Source organism: Toxorhynchites rutilus, chromosome 2 (assembly GCF_029784135.1).
Source record: "Toxorhynchites rutilus septentrionalis strain SRP chromosome 2, ASM2978413v1, whole genome shotgun sequence".
NCBI lineage: Eukaryota > Metazoa > Arthropoda > Insecta > Diptera > Culicidae > Toxorhynchites > Toxorhynchites rutilus.
Genome location: NC_073745.1, coordinates 62,485,122 through 62,502,830, shown reverse-complemented (window position 1 = coordinate 62,502,830; position 17,709 = coordinate 62,485,122). Strand labels below are relative to the sequence as shown.

The window sequence follows — 17,709 nt, the reverse complement described above, 5'->3', positions numbered from 1 at the left end:
CCAAGGAGTGATCGGTACGGAATTTAAAGACGCGAAACCTCAACGCGACGATAAAAATCGCCTGCAATATGCGCTACATTTACGAGATGAAAAACTCGTTCAATTGCTTCTGGGTACAAAGTCGCTGATCGACGAAACACCCATCGAAATTTTATACCATCCCACCTTGAACCAACGCAAATGCGTTGTGTCCTGTCGTGACGTAATGTTCTTAAACGAAGACGTCCTCCTAACTGAACTAGCCGACCAAAATGTGATCGGCGTTAAAAAAATCCTACGATTTGACCCAGTCTTGAAGGAAAGAGTTCCTACTTCAACAATGATCCTTACCATTAACGGAACAGTTATCCCTGAAGCAATTAACTTCGGATTCCTCCGTGCTTCAACCAGGAATTTTTATCCAAACCCGATGCAATGCTTCGGATGCTTCGCTTTCGGCCACACTTCCAAAAAATGCGCCAAAAAAATCCAGCTTTGTCGTAACTGCGGTGTAGCCCACCCTGAACTTAACACAAATAGTAACGATAAGGACAAAATTAAAAATTTTATCTGCAATGCACCTGCCTCTTGTGTGAACTGCAAGGGAAATCACGCCTCTACCAGTAGGAAGTGCCCAGCGTGGATCGCAGAGGATAACATCACCAGAGTCCGAATTGACCAAGGTGTATCTTATAAGGAAGCTAAATCCATTTTTGAGAACAAAAATGGTCCTTCCTTTGCTAGTAAGCTTCAAGAAAGACTAGTCAAAATCCAGAATACTGGTTGTTCTCAATGCAAATGCAACTGCAATCAGGCTAAGCCAACTTCTTCAGAAAAAGCAGTTCCAACCCCGTCCAGTAATCCACAGGAATCGGAACTCAGCACCTCCTCGTCAGATTCAGAATCCGACCCAGAAATTTCTATGGAAATCGAAACTACCCCTTCCAACAAGAGGAAAAATACAAACAAAAGGTCAACCTCAGATGAATTCAAATCATCAGAAGAGGAAATTTTTAGAGGAAAAGAATCCAATAGGAAGAAATCCAAAAACCAAAAATATAACTCAACCCAACCAGCCAACGAATCCAAACCATCCACTTCCTTCCAACCATCCACTTCCCCCCAACCATCCACTTCATTCCAACCAACCACCGCAACCAAAACTAAAACTTCCAACCAATCCAACCATTCAAACAAACCCACCCCACCTGGCAACAAATCAATTGCCAAAGCTTCCAAAAATGATCCTAGACTGAAGAACAAATCCAGCAAATCTACCCATTCCTAATCTCAAGTCTTCTGATGAGGAAAACAAGCAAACCAAAAAAGTCCAACGGAAACGGACAAGGAACGAACAAACAAATCAAATAAATGAAAGAAACAACACACACACACCAACAATAAACACCCACATAACAACAATCAACAATCACATGCTAACACTCTATACCACTCCACTCCAAATAAAAATAACACTAACACAAATAACACACACACCAGGAAAGTTTCCAGCCCTCCAAAGGGTAATAATAAAAACAAATAAATTATTCCTTCTATTACATAATTTTAACCTTTGATCTGCAGCATTTTTATATCAATCAATATTATTTTAGTTAAACCGAACGGCCCGGAGTTGCCGTCCACCTTATTTTTGAGGGAGGTAGGATGGACGGCGGCTCCAGCCCTCGATCTCTTGATACTATTTACCATACTTTTCATAAAATAATTCATAAATCGAAAGACCTGGAGTCACCTTCCGCCTTATTTAAGAGGGATGGGACGGAGGGCGGTCTTCAGGCTTTCACTTATTCATATTATATTTAATCTGATTAATTCTTTAAATAACTTTCATAATCGTAGGACCGGAAACCGACTCTCACCTTATTTTTGAGATGGCAGGGTGAGCGGCGGTTCCTAGTCTAATATTATATTTTCTCTAAAGGCCGGGAGTTGTCCTCCATTTCACTCAGTGGGATTGATGGCGAAGACTCACGATGGAACACATATTAATCACATGCCCTAAATTTAATGCTTCAAGAATAAAGTTTCAGGTTGCAGACACCATAAGGACAGCACTATCGGACGACGCCGTCGAGCAAAAAAGGACCATCTAGTTCCTAAAGGATACAGGTTTATTCGATCAGATCTAATGACAAATTACTATATCTACCTATACTAATAAAACTACGTTTGTTTTCTCTTCTAATTTCAGCAAAAGATGAGCAGGTTTTTTACGCCCTTTTTAGAAGCGAGCTCGTCAAGCACACTAAAAGGGGCTTTTTCCCTGCTCCAATTGTTTGGTTGTGTTTTTGGCCCCAGAGCCGTGTAGGGTGCGGCGATACGACATACGTCCATAGCGGTTACTAAGATTGAGTCGAGCGAGAATAACGAATTTTGCAATAGTTTTTCTTAGTTTTCCTTTAGTTAAATTTCCCGCCCTCAAGGGCAAGAGACGAATGAACTCTCAGAGTTTAAAGTCTCTCTAATTCATTACCATTACCACCCAAACAGTGTATGAGCACCCTTAGTGACGAAACGGCCTCACCTTAGGATATACTTCTAGACGCCTTGGAGGTACTCATGCAAAGACCTTGATAGCATACCTGTGTAACTGTCTATGTTTGTTGGGAATTGTCCAGTTCATTTCTCCACGGTGTTTCAAAACATATTGATTCAAACAAGTTCAGTTGAGTTGCTGCTTGTAAACACTTCATTTTTAGTTCGGAAGCTATGCCTTCTTGCAGATATGTGACGCGAGTGATCAAACAGATAATTGAAAGAAGTGTTTAAACCAAATACAGCACGAGCATTTGCTTAGGTTGTGTATTCTATACGTTTTCGGCTGATAGTTTGAAGCTGGTCCTCTGATACCATCGATTCAGCACGATTCAGCATCGATCATACTCGTGCTGCTGATGAGGATTAATAGAATCCAATGGACTGGATGTAAACAAAGGTTATCTAACGACAATCAATTTTTTGATGGAAGATGATGAGGCTGTAGTTCGTTTCGTGTAACGAAAATTACGGGTGAAACAAGTTTCTCTAATTTATTGTTGGATATTTTGGGATCTCTAGAAGAAAGTATCTATTTCTCGTGATTAGTTTCTTAGAGCCGTTTTGACGAATTCGGATACATTTTTCGAACAAGTATTATAATTGTGCTACTAACAGAAACACTGGAACGCATTTCTACGAAGTAAATTTGGTAAGTACTCTCTTTTGTTCTATTTTTTATTAGGAAAAGGGTTTATTGTAGCCTATGTGACAGATGCATTTAAAAACAAACTTGTCTTCCTGTTCCTGTGGTTACTAGTAAGGTATTCTTACATAAAAACTTCTAAGGCATCAATTGTTATTACTTAAAATCGCATGTGTTCCGCATCATCAATGACAAGGCAGCGATGGAATTCGCTTTTTATTGTAAACTATAGTCGAGCTCAGACAGCATCGGAAAGATGACATCATATCTTACACAGTGTGCGCCGCGCTTCTTTCGTTCACTACGTATATGGTCGCTAATTGCATGCCTTTTGTTTTGAATTACACCTGAGGTTCACAGCTAAAAATGTTAGGCAAAGCAACGTTGAACATCTCAATGTGAATTTGTAGTCCACTGCAAATCGTCACTTTTAGAATTCATATTAGTTGTGGAGTGCACTTCACGCATCGTTTCTATAAATAGCCAAAACGCACATTTATCTATGGAGTGTTTCACTGGTATTGGATATGTTTATCTGATTAGTGATCTCATCAACGCAGAATCGTTACCCATGTGAACGATATGAACGGTTTGGTGACAAATTTAATTTGAAATAGAAACGCGTTATATCAGTTTAAATATTACAATTGTTTTCCGTTAATCTGGTTTATTTCTTTCATTTCCAACAGATGTCTACTGAAAAGATTATTACGATTTTCTGTGTAAATCGAACTTGGTTGTACTATCTTGTAACCAAACCACAGCTGTTTTCTGAAAAAATCTCTTGTCCGTTTTGTTGTATCGCTGACATCATCCGCAAGCACCCAACCAGCATAGCATAGTAGCATAGCACAAAACGTGCAACTGAAGCCGGTTTGGTGGAGGATTTTCTGTCTCTGGTTTGTGTTTCGAAGTGGACACTCACTGAATTTGGACAGTAGGTCGAGGACAGCGTTGGGTGGAGCACGTTTTTTGGTTTTTAATTCATTGTTTACTGACTGGGGGTCGCCGTAGTCCACAATCTTCGTCATTTATTAGTATCTGTAAAATGTTGGAAGTGCAGTGCATCAGGATTATATGTTTTTCAAAGTATTGAAGATATGAAAATATATGACGAAGAAATCCGCTGATGATGATGAGCCGAAATCCACTACGCTAATTATTAGAACTTCCTAATGATTACTTGATCAAAGAATGATAGGTGATGCATCACTTACTCTTCACTCATACATATTCCTTATGAATATTTATGATATTCACACTGCTCTGCCTTTCAGTGCAGTATGCTGTATCTTTTCTTCCAAAAATGTTTACCATAAACGTGTTTATTGCATTTTTTAACGAAATCATTAACGAAATGAAAAAAATATGTTTTCAATAAAAGCCGTTGGCGTAATTTTGATTGTTGTGGCTAAAGGAACTCCAATGTTCAAGAGTCGCAATTTTTTATAAATGGACGCTGTATGAAAAATTGCATTACGTAATGCCGTAATGGTTCAAAAACAAAATCTAACCAAAATATGTCCGGAATTATGGACAATGTGTTTGCATGTTTAAGTATTATGGTATTTCAAGAAACTGGCATTTCATTCTTTTATTCAAGAAAATGCGTTATTCGAACAAAATGTTTAAAATTCAATATTCTCTCAATAGTTACAACCAATGATCTTTAAATGAGCATCTATTTTTACCGTTTTAAATATTTGCGCTGTCACAGGAATATAGCAATATGTATTTAATTTTTTTTAAATTTATTTTGGCTTAACGTTTTTACAATATGGCCTGATTCACAATTTTTCCCCAACTAACCCTCCTGTACTCGCGTGCAAAATCATAAAACGTATACTCACGCACGGTGTCACAGACCGAAAATTCTTCCTGAAAAATACACAATGGCATTATTACTTCTCTGTAATAATGCCATTGTGTATTTTTCAGGCTTTACTGGCATTTATTTGAAGAAGAGGATATAATTGAATGAAAAAAACTCCAAAAAATATATTTTCTTCAACTTTATTATGTTTTAATAGTCATCTAATTCAGCATCCTCAAAACAAAGTAATTTTTAATACTCTAACACAAATAACGAAATTCGAATTCTTCACTGTTCTTAATTAAAAGTAAGCGACTGAATATAATTTATGGAAGTATAAAGAGCTATAAAACAACATAAAATCGTATTAATCGATTGTGGTTTCATTGGAGTAAGAATCATAACATAGCATAACTGCATGCTCGAAACAAACATATTTTTTACATTTCATGCAGTTGTTGCGTATTTTTCGGGTCTTTCATCAAAGAGAAGCATGTATAACGACCATCTAGATAATTACCAGATGATAAAGGTTCTGGAATATAAAGTTTGCATATTTCTAATATTCTTTGTCTCTGTATTCTTGGTAAACTAAGAAGTAATGCCTTTTTTAGATAGGGCTTAAAAAGATGATATTAAAGGATTTCTAGGAACTTCCTTTTTTACTTGTTTTCTTGTCGATATTGTCCATTATAAAAAAATATCCCCGAAACTGTAACTGTTAAAAATTACCATAAGCCACCGATTAGTTTATAGTTTACTGTTTACAATTCTTTCACGAGTGAAATTCTTACACATTTGTGTATATGTATGACCATTATATTTAGCGAATAACTATACGAAAGTCAAACATTTATGTTTTGCTTTTGAACGTATGAATCTAACGACGAATAGTTAATACATGGATCCGTTCAATCCAGTTACAAAAGGGACTGAAATCAAATGAGAATGGTCCGGTGATGATATTATGCATTATATTCAATAAATATTCCACGCCACTAACATTAATTTATACATTTCATTGAACAATATTTTAAAATAAGAAAAAAGTTACACCTATATTCGCGTCGGTGTGTCAGACCGAAAGTGTTAAAAAAGTGGTACACGTCTCTTTTGTACCAACACATGCGATACGCTAAACGATGACAAACGACGAATAACGAAGCTAGAGAGAATCGCAAAGTCGTAGTGTTGATATTTTCTTAGAAATGAATGAATTATTGATTTCTCGGTCTGACAGGCGGTTCCGTTGACGGCGGAATGGTGTCGACATCTGGATACGATATTAGTTTGTATGAGGCCAACTATTATCTATCAGATTAGTCGACCCTAAGGCAGTTTTAAATTGCTAAAATTTGTATGTTTTTTTTTTCTTGGCGTTATTTACCTACTAGAAGTACGTTGTTCTGACCCTAATTTAAACTATTTTCTATGAATTTTCAGATATTCAAAATTTACCATTATGATATAAAATTATCTTTAGACACAAAAGTAGTTACCCCATTAATGGACGGTTTATTTTCTACTAATCGTGAACTCAAACCAACGAACTTAGCCATTTATCAAGTATGCTATAAAGGTCCTCGCGTTAGTATTACTTAGTATTTGGCGTGCAAAATCAAGTGATTGCTAAGATGGCCGCCTTTCTGTAGCCAGCATAGAAACTCATGAGCATAGAAATCATAACCTGGAATTAAAAATAAAGTGCTCCGCGCGATCCTGTAGACAAGAAAGCTTCCGGATGGGTATCCACACATCGCCTGCCAAAGGAAACTATCCAACGTAATCAAATATTAACATATATGACTCCAAACAGTAAACAATACGTGAGCCCACTGAGCGCGAGCCCTGTTTTATGCTGCCCACGCTCAATTTGCATTGGTTGGGATAGGGTTGCCAGAGCCCCGTGCAAAATAGCTCACACACAGCACGCTATTTTATACGTGTGAGTAATTTTCGTGTACGATACAAAAAAATCTAGCTCACCTGTAGCGTTTGTCAAACCACGGTGAGCTCAAACATCGATGCATGCATAAAGATACATGGGAAAGAGAGAGAGGAACGAATTCGTTTTAGGGGAGTGACTTCAAAATGCAATGAGGACAATTTGACTGGGAAGAATGAAATGATATAGTCGAATCGGTAGAGGGAGATAGCGACTAAACGCCCGACTGACTGTTCAGTCGTTTTGGCGGAGAAACTGCGTGAAGAAGCCAAAAGTCATTACTAAAGCCGGGTTCAGACGGTGCGAGTAAGCATACGAGTCGGTCTAGTCAGTTACTGCAGTGCAGCTACTCACACCGTGTGAACACATCATGCCAGTTATTGTCATGTGTGATCCGGCGTGCGAGCTACTTCAAAGTTTTTTGAATTTACTCGCACTTGCATGCTTCACAACGTCAAAAACAGAATTTAGCGTTCGAATCAGTGATGCCAAATGTAATGAAATGTCTCTATTTTTAAGATATTTGAAAATATGTGAAGATATTTATAGACTTCAAAATTATTGGAAAAACAAATAAAACCCTCATAGTTTCTAAACGAAATAATTGTTATTTCGTTTTGCACGCTGGCGGGGCACGCTTTCTTTTTGAGATAGTTTTCTTGAGAATCTCTAATATAGAATCATTATCAGATCACAACTTACAAAAAAAAGTATTGTTCTAAGAAACAGAATACATATTCGATTTAAAAAAGTACATTTTCATTCATTATTAAAATTTTTGAAGCGTATTTATTGCACCTGCAAATCGACTATCATTTTCATTTCACAAAATAAATAAAATTAAAAAAAAATCTTTTAGACTACCATTTATAACATCACATCCTTTCGGAATTATCTGAGCTATGGATGTTTTCGAGATTCTAAAAAATATCGACAACAATCCCAACGATATTCCAAAACAAAGGCACATCAATGTCATTTCTAATTTAACTCTTGCAGGTACAGCATCCCTCATGACTGTATCTTGGCGTTGTATTCGTGGAGCAATTAAATCCAACAGTTTTTTCACTTGTTCAGGTGTTATTATCAACACTGCTCTGTAATCACGGGGATCCTCATCGTAGAGTTCCTTCAATATTGTATTTGTTGCTCCTTTTCTTTGCATCTAATTCCTGGCCCGAATCCTTTTCTCTTTCTGCTTTTTCGGATAGTACCTTCAGTTCAAAGAAATTCAGCACAAAGTATGTATTTTTAAACACGATCAGCGTTTGTTTTGCTATAAAATTGTGTGATGATACATTCAACTGAAAACCTAAGATGAAAACTGCCAATAAAGAAGTCGATTTTGGACCAATCATTTGACAAATTCGGACCTGATTGCTGTTTCTGACTATTTGATGGACATTTGAAAAGTCGCCTGGCATCCCTGGTAAACCCGTGCCGTAGTATCTAGTTTCTCGCCAGCAGCTCACACTGTGTGAACGGACAAGGCGAGTCAACCAATTGTCAAGCGAGTCCACCGGGTCAGTAGCTGCTCATTGTCAAGTCAGCTACTAGCAACGTATAAATGGGCCTTAACTGACTACGGTTATAGTCAGTCGATTAGTCAGCCGACTATCCTCAGTTGACTATGACCCTGTCGTGCCCTATTGTGCACGAACTATTTATAAAGGGTCACTAGACCCGTTGTGGTAGGAATAGGTATACATGAAACATCGGTAGCTTTAGTGTTAATGAAATATGTACTATTTTAATTTTTTAAAAACCGTTTGATATCTTGAACAACAATTAGTTGAGCTATAATATTCTTCGAGGAACGGATATTGTAGCGGTATGTGGACGCAGTAAACGTGCATATTCCTTAGGGTTTTCATTTTAACCGCTTTCTCCCTAATTGGTCAAGCGGAAATTTAAGAGAACGTCAAAGTGACTTGCGATGTCGCAGACACAAAGAGATCTGGAAGAAAATGGTCGCTGAGCTTGACCAATAGAGAGTCCAAACTTTGACGGAGGATATCCGGAGGAAAGTACGAATATACATCTAATCTGAATGGAATTATTTTTTTTCTGAAAAGATCAATAATCTGCAATATTTCATAACCAATCTCGAGATAGTACTATTTTTGTGAATCCAAATTCTAAATGAATCGCAATTCTAAAAAAAAAAAAATCTAATCTATTTCTAAGAAAAATTGTAGTAGAAAAATTGTTGTAGTGTGCCTCGGTTTTCCCGAGTCCATTCGATCTACAGGAAATTGTTGCAAAAATCTGGCATCTCTGCCATTCTGTGGTGCACCGCGACTTGTAAACATACAACATAAACGCGAGATCGTTAATACCTGAGAGAGAGGAGCCAGCTCGCTTTTGTTGTGATCACCCTTAAGCCGGGTTCAGACGGTGCGAGTAAGCATACGAGTCGGTCTAGTCAGTTACTGCAGTACAGCTACTCACACCGTGTGAACACATCATGCCAGTTAGTGTCATGTGTGATTCGGCGTGCGAGCTACTTCAAATTTTTTTGAATTTACTCGCACTCGCATCCCTCAAAACGTCAAAAACAGAATTTAGCGCTCGAATCAGGGATGCCAAATCTTTACATTGTCTTTACATGTCTCTATTTTTAAGATATTTGAAAATATGCGAAGATTATTATAGACTTGAAAATTATTGAAAAAACAAATAAAACCCTCATAGTTTCTAAGCGGAATCGTTGTTATTAAACGGTTTTATTTAGCTTGCCCTGTAATCTGTTTGTATGTTTGTAACATGTCCCACATTAGTAGAAATTTGACCCCCTTCTTGTTGACCGATTGATCTGAAATTTGGAACACACCTTTATCTCTGTAGTCATTACAAAACTGCGTATTTCATTATCTTGTAAATCCAAGATAGAGGCCGCTACAAAATGGCGGATCCCTTTCTTCCTCAAAACCTCATCAATGTGGGTTTTCCAAAACCCCATCAATATGGGTATCAAATGAAAGGGCTTGACTAGCAGAATACAGTTATTTAAGAAAAATGCAAATCCAAGATGGCTGCCACTACTAAATGGCGGACTACATAGTTTCCCAAAACTTCATTAATATGGGTGTTGGGGGGAAGCAAACTACGCCACTGATGACTTGATCTGAACCTGCGCATCCGGACGGTGCCACTCCATGACGCACCCAGACAATCATTGACAGCTAGCTGTCATCACTGTCATTCTGAAAACTTCTCTCGTACCACACATTCTTTGCTAATCACAAAAAAGGAGTAGAGATAGAACCCAAAATAAAGTTGAATTCCCAAATTGTTAAATAATTGAATCATCCTGTCGTGCTTTGAATTTAAAACGAGGAGATCAAATGTAGGTAAAACCTAATAATGTAAAGTTCTTGTTTAATTATTGTTTCTCTTAATAAATACAGCTTTGAGCTCGCTATACATTGATAAAAACGCGTGCTGAATAGAACCTCCGAAACCCCCGTAACAATGGGTATCAAATGAAAGGGATTGACTAGCAGAACACGGTTATTTGTGAAAAATGCAAATCCATCAAAATTCTACCAAATGGCGGACTACATATTATGTCAAAACACCATTAATATGGGTATCAAATGAAAGGGCTTGAATAGTAGATCACAGTAGATCATGAAAAATTAAAATCCAAGATGGCCGCAATCACAAAATAGCAATATACTTTATTAAACGGTTTTATTTAGCTTGAACTGTTCGTATGTATGTATGTATGTCTGTAGGATTGTCCCACAGTAATAGAAATTTGACCAATAGGAACTGACCGGATAGGAACTGCTGTCATTTTAAAACTGCTTATCTTGAAAAATCCAATTTGGCCTCCGCTCAAAATCGCTGATTCCATATCATCTCAAAAAAAAGGTTGATTGAGATATGTGTATCAAACCAACGAACTTGACTTGGAGAACACACTATGTATTTTCTGCAATCTACTCAATATCGGTATCAAATGAAATTTTTTGACTGATAGAATACAGTACAATGCCTTTATTGTAGAGAAATATTCTAATGAAACAGATAATGTACTAAAAACTAGAAAATAAAATGAGTAAACAAAAACTTTTTAAATTATAAAATCCATTCATTTTCATTATCCACAATTAGTGATTTCATCATATGTCCCACTATTTTATTTTAGTCTTATCAATGCCCTAGACTAATGAAGGAGAGGTGTGATAACTACTAACTGCAACTTGCCTAATTATTTTCTCTAGCTTTTAGTACATTATTATGTTTAATCACAAATAAACCGTTTAACTTAAAAAGTTTTTTTACTCATTTTATTTTGTTTTGCACGCTGGTGGGGCACGTTTTCTTTTTGAGATAGTTTTCTTGGGATTCTAAATATAAAATCATTATCGGGCACAATTTTCATTCGAAATTCACTCACAACTTCCAAAAAAAGTATTGTTCTAAAAAACAGAATACATATTCCATTTAAAAAAGTAGATTTTCATTCATTATTTTAGTTTTTGAGGCGTATTTATTCCTCCTGCAAATCTACTATCATTTTCATTTCACAAATTGGTACACGAAGCTGCTGTCAAGGCGAAATAATTCAAAATTTGAAAAATCTTTTAGACTGCCATTTGTAGCACTACATACTTTCGGAATTATTTTAGCTATGGATGCTTTCGAGATTCTAAAAAAATATCGACAATAATCTGAACGATATTCCAGAAGAAAGGTACAACATTTCTAGTTTCACTTATGTAGGTATAGCATCCCTCATGAGTGTATCTTGCGTTGTATTTGTGGAGCAATTAAATCCAACAGTTTTTTCACTTTTTCAGGTGTTATTCTCAACACTGCTCTGTACTCTCGGGGATCATCATCGTAGAGTTACTTCAATATTGTATTTGTTGCTCCTTTTTTTTGCATCCAATTCCTGGACCGAATCCTTTTTTCTTTCTGCTTTTTCCGGATAGTACCTTCAGTTCAAAGAAATTCAGCACAAAGTATTTTTAAACACGGCCAGTGTGTGTTTAGCGATAAAATTGTGTAATGATAAATTCAACTGAAAATCTAAGACGAAAACTGCCAATAAAGAAGTCGATTTCGGATCAATCATCTGACAAATTCGGATCTGATTGCTGTTTCTGACGATTTGATGGACATTTGAAAAACCGCCTGGCATCTCTGGAAAACCTGTGCCGTAGTATCTAGTTTCTTGCCAGCAGCTCACATTGTGTGAACGGACAAGGCGAGTCAACCATTTGTCAAGCGAGTTCACCGGGTCAGTAGCTGCTCATTGTGAAGCCAGCTACTAGCAACGTATAAATGGGCCTTTATGTCAGCGCGAACCAGTCACAGTGAACCAAGGGGAAGTATTGAAATATGTAGAAAATTTCAACATGACATTTTTTTGCAAGACATTTTATGTGAAAATAATTTTGACGTCGGACTACATCTTTCATTTCTATACTGGGGTGTAAGTTCAAAGCTTCGAACACAAGAGTGTTACATTGGGGAAACAAGATTTTGAGCAATAAAACCTCTTCGCCGGTTGAAATAAATGTAATGATAAGCGCTTCATTCGAAGCATAAAATGTCTACGCGTTATATGTGTGTTACTTATTGATCCAAAAACTTGTTTCAATAGCTAAAAAATTGCTTTGAAAGCAAGCTATTGAAATCACAAAAATCTGTATATAAGGTATATAAGGTGCCAGCTCGGAAATCCACTCAATTATAATTGTACAGCGGTTAGATCATTTTGGAAGAGTTACTGATGCAAAAAAAAACCAAACTTGCTACTGTGAAGAAGGCGACCAGCAAGAAGAAAGCTGCTGATAATGCTGGTGTGGCAGCCCGAAAGCAAAAGTCAAACAAATCTTCAAAAATCGCTGCATGCAAGCCGATAACGCCGAAGTCATAGAAATCAGTAGCAGCTTCGAAAAAAACTACCATAGCCACACATAACGCACAACACGAGAGAAAACAAGATAGTGTTTTCAGCAAATCAAATCCAGTTCTTTTCAGAAAGAGTTTATCAAATACTGCGGTCAAATACATTATTTTTGTAATTTATTCGATCAACGTAAGATTACATCTTTCGAGCACTTATTAGGGGTACAATGAATCTTGAGAAAGACAATTCATTCCGGCTCGACACTCACACAAACAATGTTCACTCATCAATGTCACAAAAGGGAAGTGGGTGTTGTGAGGGAGAGCAGAGTGAGCGCTACATTTATGTAGACTGTTTGGAAGCGACAGTTATGTTGTCTATGGGAAATGGTATACAGATTAAATCACACATAAAGGGGAGAAATAATCTTGACCCTTTTAGTTTTGTGGACAAGACCAATTGGTTCACCTTCACTATCGGTCAATTCGATTGGATCTTCAGTGATACTATTGCCTTGATTAGCGACCTGCATGTCAAATTTAAAATTTGCATATGAATGGTCCATCAGTGATGGGCAGGAATATCATGGCAAAGATGACGAGAGACTGGTAGGATAATTCTCATCTTCATCCGAATCGTGATCACTGCCTGTTAAAATTGCAGACACAGCATCCTTTTTAGTCAACCTATTATTATTTCCTTCGGACACAAACAAAATTCCCTCAAAATGAAGAAATGTTAAATGTTAACTCTTTTAATTGGAAGATTAGCACTTATTTTATATATTCCACATATGTTGCATATTCAAATTGCATCGGAGAATATACAATCATCGCCCACATTGCAAAAATCGATTCACTGAGCTTGCAGCAATAAATCAAACTGGAACCAGTGAAAGAATGAATGAAAGAATGAAAGAATTCGCGAAAACTGAATGAAAGATCGTAAAAAGTCACAAATGATCCCAAAACACCCATAAATTCACAAAAGATCTCCACCGACAAACAAATCATAAAAAAACAGTTTGCTTCTTATTTCGGATATTGTTTTAGTAATCATCGAAATAATTCTATAGAACAACTGTATCGAAATTATCAAAAGTAAAAAAAAATGCTGGAATGGGCCGATGCTGATGGAAGCCATGATGTGGGCTGACCTGGTACATCTTTTATTATTTCCTACATGATCCTTTTTATACCCCCATATATTCCTGTTAGATGCAGTTCTACGTCAAAAATCAAATCGGGGATAAAAACGCACAAAAGTACTCACAAACAAAGGTTCACGTCAAGTTTGAACACTTTTCTCACAAATGAATGACAACAACTTGCTTGATTGAAATTGTCAGATTGGAATTTTCTTGATGATGATGCGTAAGAAGAATAAGAAGAAAACAATCTATCTGTCATTCAGCTGGCTCCTCTCTCAGGTTAATACCGTCATACATATCCCACGTGAATGAAGGACGACACCGCTTGAGAAGTATATAAAGGTTAGTTGGGTGTTTGTTTACATGTTGAGTTTCGTTCGGTCCTGTTTTGCGCTGTTTCGCCGTTTCGCAGTGAAAACTAAACATTGAGTGCTCGCCGCTAGAGACGTCGGTTAATCGTTTGATTAATTGAAATAATCGAATATCTGAAATTATAATCGATTAATTTTGTATCGAATAATTTGAAATCAAAATATGAATGAATCGAATAATTGTCACTGTAATCGCGATTAATGAAAGAACGAATCTTTTTCAAGGTTAATGCATTTTCAGGCTAAGAATTAGGCTATTTAATTTTCTATATTCAATATTTTTATCCAACCATCTAACATCGACAACCCGATAGACCCCGCGACCAGAATGACATGGTGATACGTGATTATTTCAAGAAATAAATATTCGTTCGATTAATCGAATACTGAAAGAAATTATTCGAATGAATCGAATATTGAAAGATGCCCCAACGGTTAATCGATAATCGAACAAATGAAAATTTTAGGCATCACTATTCGCCGCAATGCGTGGAAGGAAACGAAACATAAAAACACATACAAGATACATCGCGTCGCGTCGAATCGTGCTCGATGGATTTGCATACAAGGCGTCTTCGCACAAGTAGGGAGAGCAATATGCGAGCCACTGCTGCATGCAAATCGTATGACATCACTGTGCTTTAATAAGAATGTGAAGCAAGTTGACAAATATCTAAAAGTTCTTACAGTAGGCAGTGGAATGTGTTCGAAACCATATCCTGTGTTCGAATACTGAAGTTTGGTTTTCAGCTGTATGGAAAAAAGTTGGATGTTCCCTGCGAAAGAAAATTCGCAGTGTTTTCTTGTCGAAACAAGTTATTTTTAGGTAAAAGTTTATTCTTGTTTTATAATCTCGATCTGGAGGAGAAGGGTTTGGTTTTGTGGAGGAAAGCAGATGGCATGTAATCGGTTTGTATAGATCGGTAGTTAATTCTCCAAATGTGTTTACGGTCTGTTCAAGGTTTTATGTTTCGAAACCAGAATATTTAGCTCTCCCTGCAATAGGTTTAATATTTAGGGCATTTCGTCATTAGTGAACAGCTCTTTCTAATCATAACCGTTTTCTTATAGGTAATCTGTAATCAGAATGGGCAACATAATGAATAAGGTAACCAGTCCGATCCAGGCGATACGGGGTAGAAAACGGAAACGTAGTGACGTTGATTCGGATGCGAGCGATGAAAACAGTGATTTGCTGGACAAATCACTTGCTACTCCAAAGCGGTAGGTTTTCTTCATCTTTCACGTTCAGAAAAATGAGATGATCACTAATTATCAATCCAACATGCACAGGAAGAAGCTGATCTCCACCGCAAAGTACATCTACCAGGCGCTGTTCAAGGAGGAGCGCAACTCTGACATCACAGTGCATGCCCTGGGTAAACTGTGGCGCTTGCACAAGGTATACCTAAGCCAAAGTCCGTACTTCGCTAGCATGTTCAACGGATCGTGGCGGGAAGCGGACGAGGATTATGTTCACATAGAGATTATCGATCCCAAGATTACCATTGAATCTCTGTATTCGGTGTTTGGTTCCTTGTACATGGACGAAGTAGTTCTCGAGCCGAGAGAGATTGTGTCGACTCTGGCAACGGCAACCCTTTTCCAGCTGGATAGCTTGATTGACCGATGCGCGGAAGTGATGATCGAGACGACTAACGCGGAGGTAAATATTCTCAAATGCAACGCTGTTAGAAGTGGAACGAACTTCGATTTACACGCGGCTGATAATTACTAATGTAAACTGCGCAGATAATACTTTCAACTAATCACCCGTCTTTGTTTATTTCAGACCGCAGTTAAGTACTATGAGGCTGCATGTGAGTATGGGGTGAAAAGTGTGAAACATTCCACCTTCCGCTGGCTGCTGGTAAATCTTCTTACGTTGTATTACAAAACCGACAAGTGGTTACGACTGATTAGCATCGAGTTGATGGAACTGTTGGTGGCTAGCCCTGATTTGTACGTGATACAAACCGAAGTCTCATTGTACACCATGTTGCGGTCATGGGTGTACTTGAAGTTGAATCCCGCAGGGGAGGAGGGATGCGAAAAGTTGGCGTCTTCTGACGAGCAAATGCAGTATTTCGCCCACATGGATGAGACGCTACCCTTCCTGAAAACGGAAAACGGAAAGCCGTTTGAAGCTTGTTTCCGAAGTTTAAGACTGCATAATCTGATAAACCATCATGTCGATATTGGAATACTGGTACGGGATAATATCATGCCGCTGGAATGGCTGAACGAGCCGGTGTTCCAGCAATGGAATAGTATGCTTCTCATCGATCAGTCTCTAGACAAAGGACCGAAAGATATCAACGAAAAAGTGTTCCTGGACAGTTGCATACGATGTGGGATAACGCTTGCAGCGAGTTGCAACAGAAGATGGCGCTGGACTGGGTTCAATTTTGGACTCGATTTGATCATGATATCGGACACTAAAACGTTAAGGGTAAAGCGTCACCATCGGACGGAAAATGAACGACTGCTGAGTTTACAGGTAAAACGGCAGTTCCTCATTCGTGTTTCGCTAGCATCCCTGAACGACCTGCGCCAAATTAAACATCAGCAAACAACCCCCATTCAGTCAATTTCGTTGGATAAAAACGAGGAGGCGATGTTGATCATGCTCGATAAGGAACTCACCTACCCGCTGCACGTTTCAATCAATATGCTCGTGGTGTCACCTTCGCGGACAAATATGAACACATCCGGCGTGGGACCTCTAACGGGTGGTCCATCCAGTCCATCCAGGCAGCAGCGAGACGCAGCCTTCGACGAAGAACCGCTGGAGGTCAGTGGCAGTAACACGGCCGTTTATTCCTGATTGCAGTTAATCTGTGTGGTGCCATCTCACATTTTTTCCCCACTCTCATCCAGTGTCTTATTCTAACAGTAGTGATATACGTCAGGGTAGCGTTTTAGTGTTTGTGATTATTCTTTATTTTGGATTCGAACTATCGTTAATGCGTTGAATTGGAGGAGCCTCTTATGAAGTATTTTTTAGGGCAAACGAGCTTATTTTTTTTGGCAGAATATTTACTGTGTTGAGCCCCTGTTTGAATATATAATAACAAAAGTCTGTTATTATGAACAGAATCATTTTTGTTTCTTATGTCTCGACACTTTAGGATTTGTTTTTGTTTTTTCGTTCCGTTTGGTATCTTCGTCCGTATACTTTCTATTACTTTCCTAGAAGGCCCTTTTGTTTTTCTAATGTTTTTTCCCGGCTTCAGTGGACAAAATGCTTTATATCATAGCCCCTAGCGTTGGATGGAAACGCATAAACGCCAATCAATGTAATGTTAAGTCGCCGCCTAAGTGATATGTGTACGTTTAACGAGAGTATGTTATCAGCGCCTAATAGAGAGAGAGAGAAA

At 37.8% G+C, this 17,709-nt stretch overlaps 1 protein-coding gene across 5 annotated transcripts; it reads left to right on the top strand.

The window, feature by feature from the left end:
• Nucleotides 1-2,633: 2,633 nt before the first annotated feature.
• LOC129767562 (protein germ cell-less) lies at nucleotides 2,634-17,428 on the top strand. 5 transcript variants are annotated; one of them, XM_055768590.1, is made up of 5 exons: nucleotides 2,634-2,935; nucleotides 3,085-3,187; nucleotides 15,401-15,553; nucleotides 15,623-15,995; nucleotides 16,122-17,428. In XM_055768590.1, exons 3-5 carry the CDS (start codon nucleotides 15,417-15,419, stop codon nucleotides 17,154-17,156), a joined length of 1,545 nt encoding a protein of 514 aa, XP_055624565.1. In that variant the 5' UTR covers nucleotides 2,634-2,935; nucleotides 3,085-3,187; nucleotides 15,401-15,416; the 3' UTR covers nucleotides 17,157-17,428. The 5 variants fall into 5 exon arrangements, with proteins under 5 accessions (XP_055624565.1, XP_055624564.1, XP_055624568.1 ...); XM_055768589.1 differs by having other exon boundaries at nucleotides 2,634-3,187; XM_055768593.1 differs by lacking the exons at nucleotides 2,634-2,935; nucleotides 3,085-3,187 and adding an exon at nucleotides 14,176-14,300.
• Nucleotides 17,429-17,709: the final 281 nt, after the last annotated feature.